The 20434-nt window shown below is 28.0% G+C and overlaps 1 protein-coding gene across 1 annotated transcript; it reads left to right on the top strand.

Annotated features, from left to right (window-relative positions):
* The first annotated feature begins 15828 nt into the window (after positions 1-15828).
* On the top strand, positions 15829-20112 carry LOC102604461 (protochlorophyllide-dependent translocon component 52, chloroplastic-like). Its single transcript, XM_006340026.2, has 7 exons — positions 15829-16409; positions 17255-17445; positions 17772-17867; positions 17970-18138; positions 18772-18969; positions 19507-19694; positions 19769-20112. Exons 1-7 carry the CDS (start codon positions 15876-15878, stop codon positions 20022-20024), a joined length of 1632 nt encoding a protein of 543 aa, XP_006340088.1. The 5' UTR covers positions 15829-15875; the 3' UTR covers positions 20025-20112.
* Positions 20113-20434: the final 322 nt, after the last annotated feature.

Below are 20434 nucleotides of genomic sequence, written 5' to 3' on the forward strand. Positions count from 1 at the left end.
TAATAGAAAGAAATAGAAAGTAGAAATAGAAAATATTATATAAAAGAAAGAAATATAAATAGAAAGAAATAGAAAGTAGAAATAGAAAATATTATATAAAAGAAAGAAATATAAATAGAAAGAAATAGAAAGTAGAAATAGAAAATATTATATAAAAGAAAGAAATATAAATAGAAAGAAATAGAAAGTAGAAATAGAAAATATTATATAAAAGAAAGAAATATAAATAGAAAGAAATAGAAAGTAGAAATAGAAAATATTATATAAAAGAAAGAAATATTAATTAGCCCCACGTGGCAATTTTTGATTGGTTTGGTAGTAGTTGAGGAACCACCACTTCTAAAGTATGATGATAAGTAAAGTAAAGTAAAGTAATATATATATGGAATCACGTGAAAACATATTGCCACTATAAAACAAATAGGGTGACCCGCCCACCACCTTTGGTCATCCAAAAGCAAGAAACTAGATTGCAATCTTGTATTTCCTTTCCTCTTTCTAATTATTATCTAGGCGAAAATACTTAAATATAGGGCTGGACATAATAAATCGGAAATTGAATTGAAATTTTTGGTAATTTGGTATTTGGTAATTGGGTATTCGGGAGTAAAATTTTAGAATTATGGTATTCAAGTTTGGATTTGGTATGAGACATTAGTACCATTTGGTATTTGATATTTTCTGAATATTGAATTATTTACTTAATGAAGATCATGTATCAACAAGTCCAAAGAAGAAAGTTAAAGAATGAACATGAGCAACCCGAATACATGTCTTTTAGTTGTATCAATTTATTTTTCTTGATTCTTCTTACTTGTTAATATTCAATTATATCATGTCTTCAAATTAAAAATATATAGAAATGATTGGAAAAGTAGTATTAAATTTGTAATACAATCGGCTATAACTTCAATACGGTATTACCGAATACCATACCAAATCAAAATTTAATTTGCCGATTACCGAATTGTCGAATTGAAATTTAAAATTTTGATATTTGATATCTCACTTTTAAGTATTAATTACCAATTTACTAAACCCAAAATCTGATAATACCAATTACCAAACGTCCACCCTACTTAAATATGTCATTAACTTTTAAGAGAAGTTGATTTATATTATTTTTTGTTAAAAGTTGATATCATTTATGATGTGGCCATAATCTTAAGTATCCATTATTCACGCCATTATATTTTAACGGAAAACAGGAGAGAAGTGCACGAATATCCGCTTTTAATGTTGACATTTAATCAATACTTGATTTTGATGTCGTCATTTAATTAATTAATATTCGCTTTTAATGTCAACATTTAACTAATACCCACTTTATAATTTCAGACATTTTTAGTAAGATATATGTAAGAATTGATACACTTGTGTGTATATATTTATATATATATATATATCACGCTCCGAGCCTACACTCTGGACGGGACTGGCACTCGAGAACCATTGTTGGCCCCAAGCGAACTCTTGGCATGGCTTACTACTCAGAGGAAGACTTTACTCAACAAGATAAATCCATGTAGTAAACTAGAATGTTATAAAGGAAACATTCAACTGGCCAATAAGACAAACTTAAGTCTCAACATAATAGAATGAAATGAAAAGACTAAAGAACTAATATCAACTAATCGTCTATGAAGCCTCTAACAATTGAGATGGACGTCGGGACAAGACCCACGACATCCTAATGAACTAAAATGATAAAGTAACAAAAAAAGGGATCCTCCGGAAGCAAGGAGGCTCACCAACAACTCTGAAGCTCAACTGGATCAACGATGTGCTGGGTGCTGATCCTGGTTACCTGAATCTACATCATAAAAAGATGCAGGCCAACTGACATCAGTACATTGAATGTACGAGCATGCAAGGGGAATACTAAAACAAGACATAAGCTTGAAAGGAACTGAAGGAACATACCTGGTCTCAACTCAACTCAACTCATTTCAATATAAAGAAATATTGTAAATGCAATATAAAGAAAAGCTTTTTAAAACATGGATAACAACTCTGTGTGTTTAGAAATACAATGGTAACTCAGTTTGTATGCAAGGATACAATATAAACTCTGTTTGAATGTGAAAATATATACAAGTAATCTCTGTGTATATAAAAATACAAAATATAATTGTGGGAGTTTCTCTAACCGACAACCATCACTTTAGAGATATGTGATGATACAGCGTTTTGCCTCATGCTGCCAGGGCCATCCTATACATTTCCAAGGGTATAGAACCTAACTATTAAGTGAATCCACTAGTCTATGCTAAAAAGCACTAAGGAATCATCTAAAAGTATGATCCTTTTCTACCCACGTTAGCTACATGGTTTATGGGGCTATGAGTTATCTAAACTCTCCCCCATATCGGGGCTCAATACTACTCCCAAAATATACTAGCTCATATGTTATTAAGAGCATAACTCTTTCTGTGATTTGAGATAATTGCTCAAAAACTAGCCCAAAGGCTCTCTTGGAAATCAGTGTTTCCTCTCTTGATTAAATGTGAAAACATTTACTCTTTACTGAAAACTAGTTCAAAGGCTCTTTTGGAAATCAGTGTTTCCTTTCTTGATTAAATGTAAAAACATTTACTCTTTGAAATAGATAGTCCCCATATACTCTTTTGAAGAAATGAACTTCACTCTTTACTCTTTACTCAAATCATAAAAACAAGTTTTAAAATGTTTGCAAAAGACTTTTGAAAAAGACTCTAAGAACTCTCTAAACTTGGCTCTTAACTCTACCTTGAACTTGAAATATGAATTCAAGGTTATGATTTGTGATAGGAAAGATCTCGTGATGTTTAGGACTGTTTTTAGATAGTTAAACATGAGAAACGATCAAGTAATGATTGTCTGGAAGCAAGTCCGCGACGCGGAGATGCATTTAAATATTTGGTCGTGAAATAAATTTTGAGGCAGAGGGGTCCGCGACCTCTCTGCGACGCGGAGAAATCTTCTGCAAAAAGGGGAGGCACGTCCGCGGCGCGGACTGGGTTGCCAATTTCGCCCGACTTTTTCCTTCTTCGTTTTCTAACCCCAATTCGCCTTAATTCGATTCTTTTTCTCAAATTCTCTTTAGATTCAGATACACAGTATATGTACACAAGAATCTATTTATAAAAGACTCTAAAATCAACACGATTTTCTCAAGAACTCAACAATCCCAACTTAACTCAAGAACGAAAGCCAATATTCAAGAATACAATTCAAAATCATAAACTTTCAACTTTCTAGAACGAATTTCGCGGAACTAAACATGATTGGTGCGTGGGTGAACGAACCCAACGCTATGAAAAACTCACATATCTCTTAGGATCGAATCTTTGGTGAACTCCGCAACCAAAATCGCAAGAACTAGACGAATATTGACCTTTTCTCCTCCTTTCTCCTCTTGAGTTCTTTCTCTAAAAACCCTAGAGTGAAATTTGAGTGCGTAAACTGAACCAATTCATTTTAGACCCCAAATAAATTACTAAAAATTGATTTAATTAATTGGGTAATGAAAAGATCGAAATACCCTTCCAAAATCCGAGTAACTTTCCTTAATCAGACAGTCCGATTTCGAATGGGCATATCTCCCTCATACAAACTCGAAAACTAGAAAATTTGGTGGCGTTGGAAAGATAATTCAAAGAACTTTCATTTGATATCTTGTAGCCCACATAACTCATCATGTACTAGGAGTTATGATCATTTGAAGTTGACTCAAAACTCATACTTACCATAACTTGCCAACTTTCAGATTTTCATTCTTTCCAAAAATGGTTCTTTCTAATTTTAGTTCTTTCAAATAACGGGGTGTTACATACACACACACTAAGAAAAATGACACGTGTCAGCTCGGGCCCAACATTATAAAACATATATATACAAAATATTAGGATAAAGTTATGCATAATTTATTTTTACAAATTTTATATACTATTGATATTCTAATTAAATTTTTAAATTTCAATTATCTAAAAATATAATATAGTAGAGGAAGATGTTTTCAATCACGATAAATTCTCTTTGGAGCGTAAGGATTCTATCGACTTTTTCATTTTATTTTATATGATATTATTTGTATTTTTAAAAAAATATTTATATTTAATCATAATTTGATTTTAAAGATCATATTTATCAATTATGAATATCTTGATATTTATCAATTATGAATATCTTGAAAACAAAAAACCTATAAAATTATCTCCAATCCACCTTCATTTTACTCTATATTCTCTATTAGTTGGAGAGTAAAATAGAGAATGCTCTCTCCAATCATTCTCTATTTCACTCTCTATTCTTCATTTATAGAGAGGATTGAAGAATTACTATTCACACTCTGTATTTTATTTTTTGATTATTTTATTATTATTTCAACTATATAATTTTTGTAATTAACATATTATAAATCATATAAGACTATTAATTAAATATTTAATATTTGTAATTATTTTAATGTAATATAACACTTTTAAAAAATATTATTTAATATATACATTTTCAATCTGAATTAACAATATTTTATTTTAAAAAATATATATTTAGGACCAATTCCAATCTCATCAATGGACATGCTCTATATAATATAGAAGATGCCTCAGAAGCAGCTCTCCGTTGTGTTGTCAACTTACAAATTGGGGCTATTTTTGGTACTTTAATAATTCTTTGCTTAAGTTCTATTGTAATTAGTTCTCGCAAAATGAGCCCATATTTTGGTAATCCGTCTAACCCGTCCATATTTTAATGGGTTGGGTGAGTAACTTTTTAAATGAATAAAATATGGGTTGATACCCATATTCAACCCATAAAAATATGAGTAAAATATGAATTAGTCAAATGGGTTATTCTAACGTTTATTCACTCAAAATTCATGATATCACTAAAAATAAACTATAACTTCTCTTCCTTTTTATGTACTTCTATAGAACTAATTATTTTTCTCTATAATTGAAAAGGTGAAGTCTTTGGCCCTCCAAAAATATATATTTTAAATGTACATTTCTTTTGTTAATTATAATAATATTTTTATATTTGTTTAATTTTATATTGGATAATAAATAATAATGTAAAATAAGCAAATTATGTAGTAGTATTGACATTGGTTAAGCCTTAAAGTGCATTAAGCATGTTTTAGTCCTAAAATGCAACTATTCATTTACTTTGAAATTAAAAATATTTTCCCCTTGTTATTGCATAAATTTATTCTATATTGAAAGGTTAGGATTGTTTTTTTGACTTTTATGATACAATAAAACTAAATGAAGCATTTTTAATATTTTCATCTAAAAAAAGATTAAAATATTTTCTTCATGTTGAATTCTTAAGTAGAGTACTATTTACTCATGAAAATATGGATAAAATATGAGTAAACTAGTATTTTACCCAATTCATTTGTTACCCAATCCATTTTTACCCATATCAAATATGGACGGGTTGAATTATTATCCATTTTATATTGACCCATTTTTAACCTGCTCAAATTTGATCCAACCCACCCATTTGTCACCACTAATTGTACTTTATTTTTCTATGCATGTACCTTCTCAGTTGTGGACAAAAAAAATCACACTATTTTCAATTATTTTCAGTATAACATGGAAAATTTTTATGGTGGTTGCACATCATGTCATAGTTGTATGAGGGATTATTTTAATAGATAAAAATTCATTTTGTGAGTCCATATCTTTATAACTTTTCTTTTTCTTTTGCCACCACTAATTGTACTTTATTTTTCTATGCATGTACCTTCTCAGTTGTGGACAAAAAAATCACACTACTTTTCAATTATTTTCAGTATAACATGGAAAAATTTTATGGTAGTTGCACATCATGTCATAGTTGTATGAGGAATTATTTTAATAGATAAAAATTTATTTTGTGGGTTCATATCTTTATAACTTTTCTATTTCTATTCTCAATCCTCCACCCCACCTTGTATTTAACCCCCCTCTATGTAGAGTACTTTGTAAAATTTTAAATTTTAAATATATTTCATTACACAATAAAAATAATAATATCCTAAATCAGTAATTTATTACCTCTTTTGCGCATTATTTCTCCAATTCTTCAATAGAAAAATAGTAATGTCCTAAAATTAGTAATTTATTTTATTTATCATTTTGATGATTCATAATGTTCATTTGTTAAAAATCAAATAGAGATAAATATATTAATATTAATTTAGATTTAAAGTCAAATAATTACGTATTCAAAAAAGTTAAATTAAGATATGTGGTCTTAACCTCATACATAATCAATTGTATTATTTTTAGGATAAAGATAAATAGTTGTTTAAAATTACATGTAAATCAACAAAATCAAAATATAATTAATTATTTTTTTCATTTTTCTCTCTCTATTAATTTATTATTTTTTGTTCTCGAAATTCAATTTATAAATATTTTTTATTATATTAACATGATAAGAATTGCAACTAATAATATTTTAGGTTGAATTGCAACTTAGTGAGAAGGTTATATTTTTTAATAAACACTATAAGTTGCAACTCTTATCATGTTAATATAATAATAATAAAAAAATTAAAATATTAATTAAATTTCACATAGCTTGAATTTCAAAAATAAAAATATATCATATAAATTGAGAGAATATGTATGTAAGTATATAGGAGTTTATGGATGATTTTCGATTTTGGATTACATGAAAATAGAAACAAAACTTATGTGATTATTTGTCAAGATTACAAATGGTCTTTCTATTATATTTTCTTGTTGGAGAATATTGGATACATTTAAGTGTTTACAAAAATAGAAAATTATGAAATTATTGAGAAGAGAAAAAAAAATTGATTTTATACTCCTTTCGTTTTTCATATTAGTTATTTTACTTTTTTTACACGTTCTTTAAGAAATTATTAATATAAATGATAATTTACTCTTTAAGATATTTTTTTTTACAATTTTACAAATTTTGTTTATACTTTCAAAAAGAATAATTGCTAGGGTAATGAAAATAAAAAAAAATGATAATTTAATTTTGTTAATTGATAAATAATTTTAATAATTAATTTAGTAATTTATATAATATAGGATTGAAAAATAATACCAAATATTAGGAGTATGATGAATTAGGCTAATTTATACTTTTAAAATTATTTAAAGATAAGAAAAATAGCAAAATTTGAAATATTGGTTAAAATAAAAACAAGAAATTGAAAAGTTAAAAGGTAAGAGAGAGAAGGAACTTTGGCCCATTTTTCAGAAAATGGAACATAATGTGATTCACGTGTCAAATTTTCCGTATACCATATATTTGGTCCACTTGCATTTTTCTTCATATATGTGTCAGCCTTTTTCCTTTATCTTTCTGGGAGTTTTGTGGGCCCCACTTTAATAGTTTTTTGGCACTTCATTTTCTTATTTGATTGTTATATAATGAGGAAATACATAATTACCCCATTAAAGTAAGATGCATTTTTGAAAAAGACACTCAAACTTTGTGGGGGTCCTAATACACCACTTAACTAGATTAATGTGAAATTATTGAACCATTTTTTGATATTTTATAGAGAGAGTGTATATCACTCGCCTGCCGAGCATGAAAATAAAAAAAAGTAAGATTAAATTTTTCTTTTGCAATTTTTTTTATTAACTATATAAATAATCTTTATTTTACTGTTAATTTTTTTTCTTCTCCTTCTTGAGCTTCACCATTGAAGGAGAGCTTGAAGTTTTTTTTTTTTCTTCTTTTTTTTGCTCTTTTTTCGTTTTTCATTTAGATTAGATTTCGACGGAGAGATTTAATTGTAACTAAATAACACAATCTCAGTACATAAAAGAAAAATCACTGACAAAAAAATCTCATTGATAACGGAAGCAACAACAAATTTGTTGTTTCATCCTCAGATTTCTCCTCCTCCTCCTTGACCGGCTGGGGTGAGAATCTCCGGGAAGATGATGGCGACTTCGAAGATAGAATCGTCGGCGTTATTTCAATGTTATTTTCAAATACAACTCAAGTTGATTTAGAGCAAAAATCAAAGGCAAAACACACAAAAAGAAGACTTTGATAGAAATTTTAATTTGAAAACAATAAATTTTGAAAGAGGATTTGATTTTCCAATTTTAATTTTGATTTAGTGTTGTAAATGGTGTTGTAGCAATGGCGGCCACTCCACAACGAAGAAGAACAACGGATGGGTTAAGCGAAGAAAGCAAAAAATAAAGAATTAAAACTAAAAAAAAAAAAAAAACAAAGATTAGGAAATTATATAAAATTGACAGGTGGCAAACTATAATTAGTGCGTGCTTACACCTTCTTCTTTATAAGTGAGATTAACTGGAAAATGAGATATTTATATCACTTTTAAATTATTTAGTGGGGTACTAGGACCCTTATAAAATTTAAGTGTCTTTTTAAAAAAAGTGTTATAGTTGAATAGGGTAATTATGTATTTCCTCTTATATAATTAATAACTTATATACTCCAATAGAGAGTTTCAAGAGTCATAGTCTTTAAATTTATTTGTCTTATTTCTTTAGTTTTTCTATAGTTAAAAAATGGATAAAAAATATTAAATTATTCATTATAATTAATAATTTAAAATATATACAAGTATAATAAATTCAATTGACTCTTGAAATTTTATCAATGTCACAAAAAATGAGACAAAAAAAGTAATTTATATTGTTTGAAAATAACGTAAAAAGTATTGTAAATCACTTTAAAATTATATATATGCCACATAAATTGGGACTAGAGAAATAATATACATTATTTGAAAATTACACAAAAAATACTATAAATTACAATAATTAACCAGTTAAAATATTTAAAACACATATAAAGAGTCTGATTGTTTCTCAAAATTTCATTAGTTCCACATAAATGGAGCAAAGAGAATAAAATATTATTATTTAAAAATACGTAAAAACACTATAAATCACAATAATTAATAAATTAAAACATTTATGTGGGACTCCGCTGGCACGGATCCAATATCTAGTTTCATAAATAAAATGGCCCAAAAGTGTTTTATTAAAAATAATAAATAAGGCAAAAGTTGAGGGAATTGACCACTAGTGTCTTCAATGGGTCCCACCACATTCACTGATATTTCAGTGAATGACATCATCTGTAATTTAACAGAAAAAGATGGGTCTTTTATGCAGCTGTTGATGTGGTCTAAAGAATAAAGCGGAAAACACACCAACAGGGATGGTGATGGAGTGGTAAATACTTCTCCATCCTTAACCAAGAGGTCTCGGGTTTGATTCCCCTTGGGTACAGAGTCACCTTTGTTAGAGAGCACTTTATCCTTAATGTGAAACTTCTTGGCGCGAATCCAAATTTAATCGGGCTTCAATGTAAATATCGAACACCGGATGAAAAAACAGAAAAACCAAAAAAAAAAGAAGCCAAAAACACAACCCCTTTTAAGCAAACCGATCTTCCAAAATACCATTATATCCTTAAAAATTCTATATGTATGCAATATAGGGGTAAATTTATCATTTCATAAAAATTCTAAAATGTTTGTTTCTATGTTATGGCATCAAAAAAATGGTAAGAGATTTATAATGATTGTACAACCAAATATATTTTTCTAAATGCCATGTGTATCCTAATGATGTGACATTTAATATGGACCCACATTTTCAATTACATTATATTAAGATATTGTATAATTTATTTTAAGTACTCCCTCCATCCCATTTTATGTGGCAACATTTGACCGGACACGGAGTTTAAGAAATAAATGAAGACTTTGAAATATTTACCAAATTGCCCTTTAAAAAGTAGACTCACTTTTCTCTTTCCTCATAAATGTATTGGAGTATTATTTTAAGATTAAGTGGGACCAACAAAGGTAAAAAGAAGAATTGTCCTTTAAATACTTACCATATTAGGAAATGTGACATTCTTTTTGGGACTGACCAAAAAGGAAATTGTATCACATAAAATGGGACGGAGGGAGTAATATTCTTCTATACTTTACTTCATACTATGAGGTCACTTAAAAATATTCATACCAATTTTTCAAAAAACATCAAATTTGTAAATTTTCATAATAAAAATAAATTACATATTACAATAAGTAAATAAATTTATAGTGTGAAATTTCTTTACACTAATATGCATATGACATAACTTATTTAAATATATAGTTTGTAATCCATTTTTTCATAAGCAATTTTCAACTATAAGTAAATTATATCCTATAATTTTCATGTTGTTTCATTATGACAATTAACATATGACATGTCTATAAATCAAATAGTTCTTATCTCCTTAAAATACATTACGTAATTTACTTTTATCTATATATACTATATTAGGTATGGAATATTATTCCATTTTTTTTAATTGAAAAAAATCAAAATATGTAGAATTATGTAAAATAAGTTTCAAATGTTTATTATTTTATCATCAGTTGATGTTATTTAATTAAAATGTTTTATAAACAATTTTACTAAGCTATTATAATTTCTATCACGTAAATTTTGTAATGCTTTTTTATTCTTTTCATACATTGTTTCATTATGGATAGTACATTGTTTCAACATGGATGAAAATTCCTTTGAAATTCTCTTTGTTGCTAAATGTTTTATTGATTTTGTCTAAGAAAAAGCCCCAAATAGTCCCTTATTTTGGGGTTAGGACTCAATGTCATCCTTGATTTTTCATATGAAACAGTAATAGTATCTTGTGTTTATAATATTACTGCATTTTTTATTTCTCCAAGACTTTTGCCTATTTTTAATATTGATTTTGTCCACAATTTTATGTATGTAATATTCAATAGTCTTTTTATATGTATATTTTTTTAAAATATTTCCACGTGAGAGAAGATGAGAATAAGAGCATCTTGTTCTATTAAGTAGAAATATTATTGTAGGTAAACTAAGGACACCTTAACATATGCCGTTGCAAGAAAAGAAAAGTTTGTATGATTGCACGTGAAAATTATGTGATGAACCTCTTGATTTTAGCTGCAATACATTTTCTACTAAACAAAACAAGGTGTTCCACTTCTCACCTTTTCTCACAAAAGTTATTATTCTAAATATATAAAAAGACGATTGAACATTTCATACATAAATTGTGGATAAAATCAATGTTGAAAAATAGACAAAAAACTGGGGAAGGATCGAAAGTGCAGTAATATTGCAAATATGAAGTACTATTACCGCTCCATATGAAAACTCAAGAAGGACTTTGAGTCCTAACCCATAGATAAGGGCCTATTTTGCACTATTTCTCGATTTTGTACTATATAAGATATGAAGTAAAGCATAGTCTTCTTTCTCCTCATCTTTTGTTATTTCCTCCATTTCAATTTTATATGACACCATTTGACTTGACAAAAAGTTTATGAAAGAAATAATTTAAAAAAAAATTGTGGTCTAAATATTCCTTGACTATTTGTATGACTATAAATAATTTTGTTAACAGTAAAAGGAGTATTTTAAAGTTAGATTATTTTCTATTATGTGACATTCTATTTGCAACATATAAAAAGAATATTGTTCCACATTAATTGAGTCTAAAAAAATATCTCTGAAAAATAATATGGTCCATTTGATTTTTATCAAAAATGTGATAAGGACCGTCCTACTTCTTCACTCTTATACATAACAAAAGTTTGATAATATAAATAACTCTTCTACATAATAAAAGCTTGATAATACAAAGAGTTTTGAAATAGGTTATGAAAAAATACCAATGTTATTATTATTTGATTCAATGTATGTGTTATACATAATATTAAAATGAGTATGAGAGATATATTTTTAAATTTTAGTTATGGAAACTTAAAAAACTTATAAATTTCTCAATTAATTTAGTTGAAATACAAAAAAGAAAATTATTATAAAGTGCAATTCATTCTATATCGTGTTTTAAAATATTCATAATTAACATTTAAAAAAAAAATAAACATATATAATATAATAAAATTACATAAATATACAACTTAAGATAATCTCTATTCCCTCTCAAATACATCTCTATCCTCTTGGACATATCCCTATCTCCCTTGCATCCATTCCTTTCCCCTCTCGGATGCATCCCTTCAATTAAATAATGTATCATTTGCAATATATTGAACAACCAAAAAATGTATCCGAGAGCAATAAAACTCAGGGATTTTTGTAATTGAAGAAACTTTTGGAATAAGATGTAATTAAACCCCAAATGTAAGGAATTTTTGTAAGTTATACTATAATTTAATATATGGGCAAATTACAGAAATCGCATACTTTTAAGGCAAAATTACAATCTATCCCTTAAAAGTTTATAATTATAGAAATCCCTCAAACGGATATAATAATATAAATGTTGATACATTAATCTGATGAACGAGATACAATAATACAAGCGCTGATACATTAATCTGATGCACGAGATACAATAATATAAGCGCTGAAACATGCGCGAGATACAATAATATAAGTGTTGATGCATGCGTCTGCACTTATATAGCTCTGATACATTAATCTGATGCGCGAGATACAATACTATAAGCGCTGATACACTAATCTGATGCGCGAAAATGAGGGATTTTGGATATTTGTAAAACTTATATGGGATAATGATAATAAGTAAATTAAAATGTGGGATTTCTATAATTTTTCCTTAATATTATAATATTGGGCCCGTAAATGGGCCTTTGATTATCTAGTATATATAGAAGAAATATATATATATNNNATATATATATATATATATATATATATATACACACACTTACATATTATAAATTATTTTAACCTTTACATGAATTATTTATTCTTTAAATTATTTCTTAAATCCATTAAAATTATTACTAATTAATATAAATATCATAATAAAATAAAATTTTCATTCATGATTTATTTTTTTAAAAAAAGACAAAATTCATTTAAAAATGAACGGAGAGAGTACTTGGATATGATATAAATAATTGACACAAGGAAAAGAAATATGGAAGCTCTCAAAGATTCTACTTGTTTTTCACACTAGTCCACTTCAACGTGAAAACACCTAGATTTTTTAAATGGTTGTTGTTGTCATGTAGACATGATTATAGTATAATCTTTTGAATAAAAAAAAAAATATAATAAATTTATCATCACATTAATAATTAAGAAGTAAAATTAAAAATAGTGAATAAAATTTTGTTATTAATATAGAAAAATATAAATTATATATTTATTTTTTTATATAAATTATATTAATACTAAAATTGATACACAAAAACACACCACAAAACTATACAAAAATATTGAATTTGGTTTGTGATAAAGCTCTCGTAAACCTCTAATCATAGTTTAACACAAAAAAATAACGAAGTATAATATACCTACTAATTATTACAACATTATTCCTCCAATTCACACCGATTCATCGACATTTATAAGTTGCATACTGTTTGTGTTTACCTCATTTGACAACAAAAATGTCTTATGAAAAAAATATGAATTTAGATATGGATTTTAATTTATTGTTAATCCATTGCTAAACTGTTTGTATGAAAAAAAAAATGAATTTAGATATGTATCTTCAAATTAATTTATCGGTGTCACATAAAATGAGACAAAAGAAGTACTATGTATTCAATTTTGGAAATTACGTAAAAAGTATTGTAAATCTCAATAATTAACAACATTTAATTGACTCTTGTAATTCTATATGTGCTACATACATTGGGACAAATTGAGTAATATATATTATTTGAAAATTACGTAAGAAATATTATAAATCACAATGATTAGCAACTTAAAATATTTAAAAGACGTATAAAAGTTCGATTGACCATCGAAGCAGTGTCACATAAATATGGATAGATGAGTAACATATATTGTTTAAAAATGACGTAAAAGTAATATAGATCATAATTAAAAAATTAAAAGACATAAAAAATTTAAATTGATTCTAAAAAAATATCAATATCACATAAATTGGAACAAGGAGAGTAACTAACATATATTATTTAAAAATTACAATACTATAAATCACAATAATTAACAACTTAAAATAACTAAAAATCATATTAAAATTTAATTGAATTTCCTAATTCTATCTATATCACATAAATTGAGATTAAAAAAATAACATATATTGAATTCATGCTAGCACAGACACATGTGTCAAGTATAATGAATAAGAATAATTTATTTTCTTCTAGAATTAATGATTGGATATGTATCTATCTATATTTATTTAATATATAAATAAAATGTCTACATCAAATCTGTAGCTAGTGCATTATGTATTAATTCTTTTTATGGGTAAAAGATTGAAGATAAAAATTTGCTACAGAAACCCTAAAAATCTCTTACCCAAATAAAATTCAATCAGAGTGTAGGCTCCATTTTTATATGGGTAAAAGAATTTGATACTTTGGGACGGAAAACGAGAAGATATTGGAGAGCATAACATTATGGTGCCCTTATTTTAAATTGAGAAAAGACATAAAATAAAATTCGTTGAATTTGTCCGCACAATTTATTTTAGCACTTTACCTATACAGGTGTTTAAATACCCCTTAGCATCTTTTAAGTGTTTTTTTTTTCAATCCTCCCGTCACCGGCCCATTTGAAGATTGGGTGTTGTTGAGTCACACACATTTTCATTCATCCACATGTACATTAACTAAATTCCTAATTAATTACTTAAATCTCCATAATAATTGTTTCTTTTTCATCATTATTGTCTTCCCCCCAATGTTTGTCACCTTCTCAACAACAACTCTTCCTTTTACAGTAAAAAATTTTTCAAACTTTTCTTCTTCCATTATATAATGATTTTCTCTTTATGTAAAAAATAAAAAAAAACTTCTTCAATTTTCTTCTTTTCGTAAGAAAATAGATTTTATATTTCATTTGTAGACGTCAATTTCCACATTAAACCAACAACTCCAACACCCACCATGATTATATCTAAAACTGAGCCAAAAATTAAACCCATCAATGAATTTACCCCTCAATCTACAAATTATAATTCAAATTTCAATTTCAATTGCAATTTCAGTTCAGTTTTAGTTACATCATACCATCTTCCTCAAAAATTAAAAAAATTATTTGCATAAAATGTTAATTTATCAATGAATTGGGCGAAATCTCCACAATCTATTTTTGAGAGTAAATGTTTACCTTGAACTAAATAAAAAAAATAAGAAAGAGAAAGAGTTTTGAGAAAAGAAAAAGAAAGGAAGAAGAAGATGCAGAGAAAGAGAAGTTAATTGAAATTTAAAAATTAATAAAATAAATTATTAAGTATGTCATTCAATAAAAAGATGACATGTATAAGTTTTTTGGTGTTTTTTTGTCTCACCCGCTTTTAGAAAGTTGGTGATACAAATTTTGTCACATCACCCTTTAAGGGGTAACTAAACTCACTTCAGATTAAATTAGGGGGTAAAAAAACGCCCGTATAATTGAAGTGCTAAAGTAAGTTGCGCGGACAAGTTCAGAAGGGATTTTACGTCTTTTCTCTTTTAAATTCTTAGTTGGCATTTATGCACTCGTTGATTTCTAGAAAATTGAATAATTAATTTAAAGTTTTAAAATTTTAATATTATTGAAATAAGAAAGTATTAAAATTATAAATTACTATATATTAGAAGCCTTTATTTTAAAAATGAGTAAAGATTTAATAGTTTAACTTTAATTATTTTTTTTTAAAAATATTTAGATAATAATTAAATAACGATTATTTTAGGAAAATAGTTTATGCCAATTTTTTTAAATTATAAAGAGTCCTTTAATGAAGGAAAAAAAACTAATTAATATTTGTAAGTAATCCATACTTTTAATATAATTAATTTAGCGTACTTGATTTGCACACATGTATCACGTTAAAAAAGAACAAAGGAATAGTTAGAGTTATATAAATGATTGACACAAGAAAAAGAAGCATACACTTGAAGACTAGCTAGCTATATGGAAGCTCTTAAAATTTCTACTTGTTTTCCACCATTTCTCTTCAACTTGAAAACACCTAGATTTTCAAGAATTATATGTGAGAAGAAACGAAACTTTTCTTTTTCTCTAAATCATCAACAACCCCACAAGTCAAGATTCAATCTTTTCACTACCAATATTTTTAATTCAACTAATGAACCACAACAACTACTTCCAAATGATGAACAAGAAATTAGTACTAAAAATGAAAAAAATCAAGAAAAAGAGAAATTTGATTGGTATGCACAATGGTATCCAATAATGCCACTAAGTGAACTTGATAAGAGAAGGCCACATGGGAAAAAAGTGATGGGAATTGATTTAGTAGTGTGGTGGGATAAAAATTTGGAGGAATGGAGAGTGATGGATGATGCTTGTTCTCATAGATTGGCTCCACTTTCTCAAGGGAGAATTGATCAATGGGGAAGATTGCAGTGTGTGTATCATGGTTGGTGTTTTAGTGGTTCTGGTGATTGCAAGTTCATTCCTCAGGCTCCTAGAGACAAGCTTCATGTAATTACTACTCCTTTTTTATCTGTCGTTTAACATATTGACACATCTATTAAGAAAATCATTTGATAATATATGTAACATTTTTTTTTTTCTGTTTTACGTTATTTAGTTCATTTCAGCTCAAGGCTCAAACACGAAATTTCTGATTAGGGTTGAAAGTATTTTGTCCATCCTATCATAATCCTTGGATTTTCCTTTTAGATGTTTTTCAAAGTGAATCACACTTTAAACTTTTTTTAACTTCTCATTTTACATTTAGGTTAATGACGTACATTATTTTCCATTGACATTATAAATAAACATGTCTTTTAACTTGGTCTCAGCTAGACACACACATCCCATGTGACGTCCTACATGATATTTCACAACCTATGTAATGTCCTACTTGTATTATGCCAAGTAGGACATGTGTGTCTATGTGTTCCTCTTTATGCAAGTTTAAGTATCTACTTGTGCACACTCAAATTAGTTGAAGAGCATAGATGACAACTGAGGCCAATAAAAGACTCATTTATGCATTTACGCTCAGATCCGGAATTCCACTGTCCGGTACGGAGTGTGCATAATAATTGACCTGGGGTATTTCCACCCCCCTTCAATCAGTCCCGGGGAGTTTCCACACACACATATCCGGGAGCCCGCATTGAATCGGATATGACTCTACTATCATATCAAATTAAGATTTACTCCTAACTCATTATTGCATATATTCAAGGTCAATGAGTTTTCCAAATAAGGTTGTGGTGAAATGATCATTAATTAAATGTTTCGACTTTTCACATAATTTTGTACAGTTTTTTTTATTTACTTATGACAAGGAGTGACTATATATTAATTTTTTGTAGGTTCACACATCCAAAAGAGCATGTGTAGCAGTGTATCCAAGTTTTGTGCAAAATGACATTCTTTGGTTTTGGCCCAACACTGATCCTTTATACAAGGACATACACTTGAGCAAAACCCCACCTTATATTCCACCTTTAGATGATTTAACTTCATATGCAAAAACAACACTTGTTAGAGACATCCCATATGGGTAAGTACCCTTGTAAATATATTTGGTGTTTTATTTTGGCATGACAAAAAATAATTTTTGGAAAAATATTTTTAAGAAAATAAGTCATTTTTTTGAAAAAAGAAAAAGTTAATAAGTCATTTTCTGAAGTTTGGTTAAAATTATCATAAAGTACTTTCAAGGAAAAACATTTTAAAATGACTTCTCTCACTTTAGGCAAAAGTCATTTTCCTACACAATTATTTCAACTCTAGAAAAGTTTGCATTAGCCTATTTATTATTACTTGGTAGAATTAATATTTAATCAGAGTTTGAAAAATTTAATTGAGAAATAATTATTTTTTCAGGTATGAGTTTTTGATTGAAAACCTCATGGACCCATCTCATGTCAATTATGCACATCATGGCATAATGAAAATTGGGAAAATAGAAGTTCCAAACAGATAAGAAAATTAAACCTTAACATATATACAAATACTTGATTTGAATTTTTATTGTATTTGGATATTTTTACCAAACTAATAATATATAATTAATATGTGCACTGTGAAGGGTGATAGAGAAGGAGGAAAACCACTTGATATAAGCCTTGAAAAATTAGACATAAATGGATTTATTGCAAAGCAAGGACATGATGAACACAAATTTATTGCCCCTTGTGTGTACTATGGTCCATTTGGTGTTCAAAGCTATTTGGATAATTATGAATCAAAGGTAATTATCTTTTTTCGAATTTTCTCTATAATATCATCGTTTAACCAAATACCTTTTGATTGTTATAACATGCTATTTTGTTATAGAGAACATATAATATAACATAAAAATTGATCTAAATAAATTGGCTGCTATTTTAAATGTCCTACCTACCCAATGTATTCGAGGGAGAGGTTAGAATCGAAAAAGATCAGGTTCCACACATATAAGATAGGCAGAAGGTATGGGACGAGTAGTATGATGTACGGAGAACCAAGACCAGTTTAATATTAATTAATTGCTGGATCAAAACAAAAATTAACCCCCCCCCGCCCCGGAAGTTAAACTGCATTGATTATATGAAGGGATAAGACACTAGTACCCCATTGTACACCTTTTGGTTTACGTGGCACACTCTGTGACTCCACGTGGTTGAGGCGCGTAGGATATGTTTGGATGCCACGTAAGCCAAAAAGATGTACAAAATTACAAATAAATAAATAAATTTAGAATAATAGAACCTTAGTTTAATTAAGGTGTGCCTCTAGATTTTGATCATGATCTAGAGGGATACCTGTGCTTTATCGCTAATATAAAAGATCTTTACTATGAAAGTGTACTTCTAAGATTTATTTTATTTGTGATGTGATGCAGGAAGAATCATCATCAAATGATACAAATAGAATATTTCTAGTATTTATATGTGTTCCAGTAAGTCCAGGTAATTGCAGATTGATGATGACATCCTTCAGAAACTTTGCTGGTTGGGAGTATAAACTATTTCCACCATGGAAATTTCACCTTGACAATAACCTAATCATTGATTCTGATTTATATTTACTTCATCTTCAGGTAATTAATTATCCTCTTACAATTTTTTGATTTTACTAGTAGTCGTAACATTAATCTTGTTCTTTGATTTTTATTATAAATAAAATATTATTTTTTCAAAATGATTTATCATGCTATCTTTAGTATTTCGTCGTGACTTTTTCACTTTTGTTATGTTAGTTTGATATTTTAATATTAATAAAAATGTATCATATGTCACGTTATGTATCATCACAACCTAACTGATTGTTTATTTATTTTTGTCAATTTGTTTTCAACTGTAATCTATTATAATTTATTGTATTTATGGTATGTTACACCAACACTTTATTATGTTTTTCGTTGAGTTGAGGGCCTAGTGGGAACAATCGTTCTACCTTCAAGGTAGGGGTAAGATCTGTGTATACACTACCTTCCTCAATCTTCACTTGTGGATTATACTGGTATATATATGTTGTATTTCTTAAAAAAGTTGATTAGTAGAAATTAATTATGTTGTTCATCAGACTCTCCAAAAATATTATCGCTACAATGTGTAATATTTAGTTCCTTTTGAAGGAGCACAAGCTAAGGGAAAAAGGTCCACAGAATTGGCAAAAAATTTGTTATGTACCAACAAAGGCAGATGCACTTGTGGTTGGTTTTAGAAGATGGTTGACCAAATATGGAGGTGCCCAAGTTGATTGGGGCACAAAATTTACTGGTGACTTGCAACCAACTCCTGCTAGGGAACAACTTTTGGACAGGTGTGTATATAGCTCGATCTTAAATTGTGTGAATCGTCTTATCTAAATATTATACTTGTTATATGAATGCATAGGTACTGGACACATACAATAAATTGTAGCAGTTGTAGCAGAGCATATAAAAGTCTAAATGTCCTTGAAATCATTATGCAAATTATCTCTGTTGCTTCAATTGGAATTGCTGCTGCAGCAAAGGAGAGTGTCATGTCAATTGCTGCAAGATATTCATTGGTCTTCTTGGCATTACTATGCTTCATGGCTTCCAGATGGTTATCCAAATTTATATACAAAAGTTTCCATTTCCATGATTATGATCATGCCTTTTGTTAAATGGTGTACTATGTAATAGTATTGGAGATCCTAAACATTATGTATTATTGAGGATATTGTGTTATGAATAAGATTTCTCCGTCAGTAATTTACGAGTTATAATGAAAATGGAGAAATTTCTGGTAGGAAGAACTTCTCCTTTAATAGACCTACTCAATGAATTTAGAATAATCGAGTCAGTGAGTACGAAATGCCAGATAGTTAAATTAAGAGAAAATACATAAAAAAAAACCTTGAACTTGTCAACACAACTTACTTTACCACTTAAACTACACGGGAGTTTAAATACTCTCCTTAACATCTTTGAAGTAAATTTTTTTCAACCCTAATACTACAATACCAGTCTCACAGTGGCAAGTGTATTACACGCGCGCCATTTCATTGCCACATCAACGTCACGTCATTGTCAC

This window comes from Solanum tuberosum, unplaced genomic scaffold (genome assembly GCF_000226075.1).
Source record: "Solanum tuberosum cultivar DM 1-3 516 R44 unplaced genomic scaffold, SolTub_3.0 scf00016, whole genome shotgun sequence".
NCBI lineage: Eukaryota > Viridiplantae > Streptophyta > Magnoliopsida > Solanales > Solanaceae > Solanum > Solanum tuberosum.

What these genes read in the sequence shown, in the direction of transcription:
- LOC102604461 (XM_006340026.2), top strand. Translation starts at nt 15,876, where the DNA reads ATGGAAGCTCTTAAAATTTCTACTTGTTTTCCACCATTTCTCTTCAAC. An exon ending in CTCCTAGAGACAAGCTTCAT is followed by an intron (nt 16,410 to 17,254) that starts GTAATTACTACT and finishes AATTTTTTGTAG; the next exon opens with GTTCACACATCCAAAAGAGC. An exon ending in TATATTTACTTCATCTTCAG is followed by an intron (nt 18,970 to 19,506) that starts GTAATTAATTAT and finishes TTCCTTTTGAAG; the next exon opens with GAGCACAAGCTAAGGGAAAA.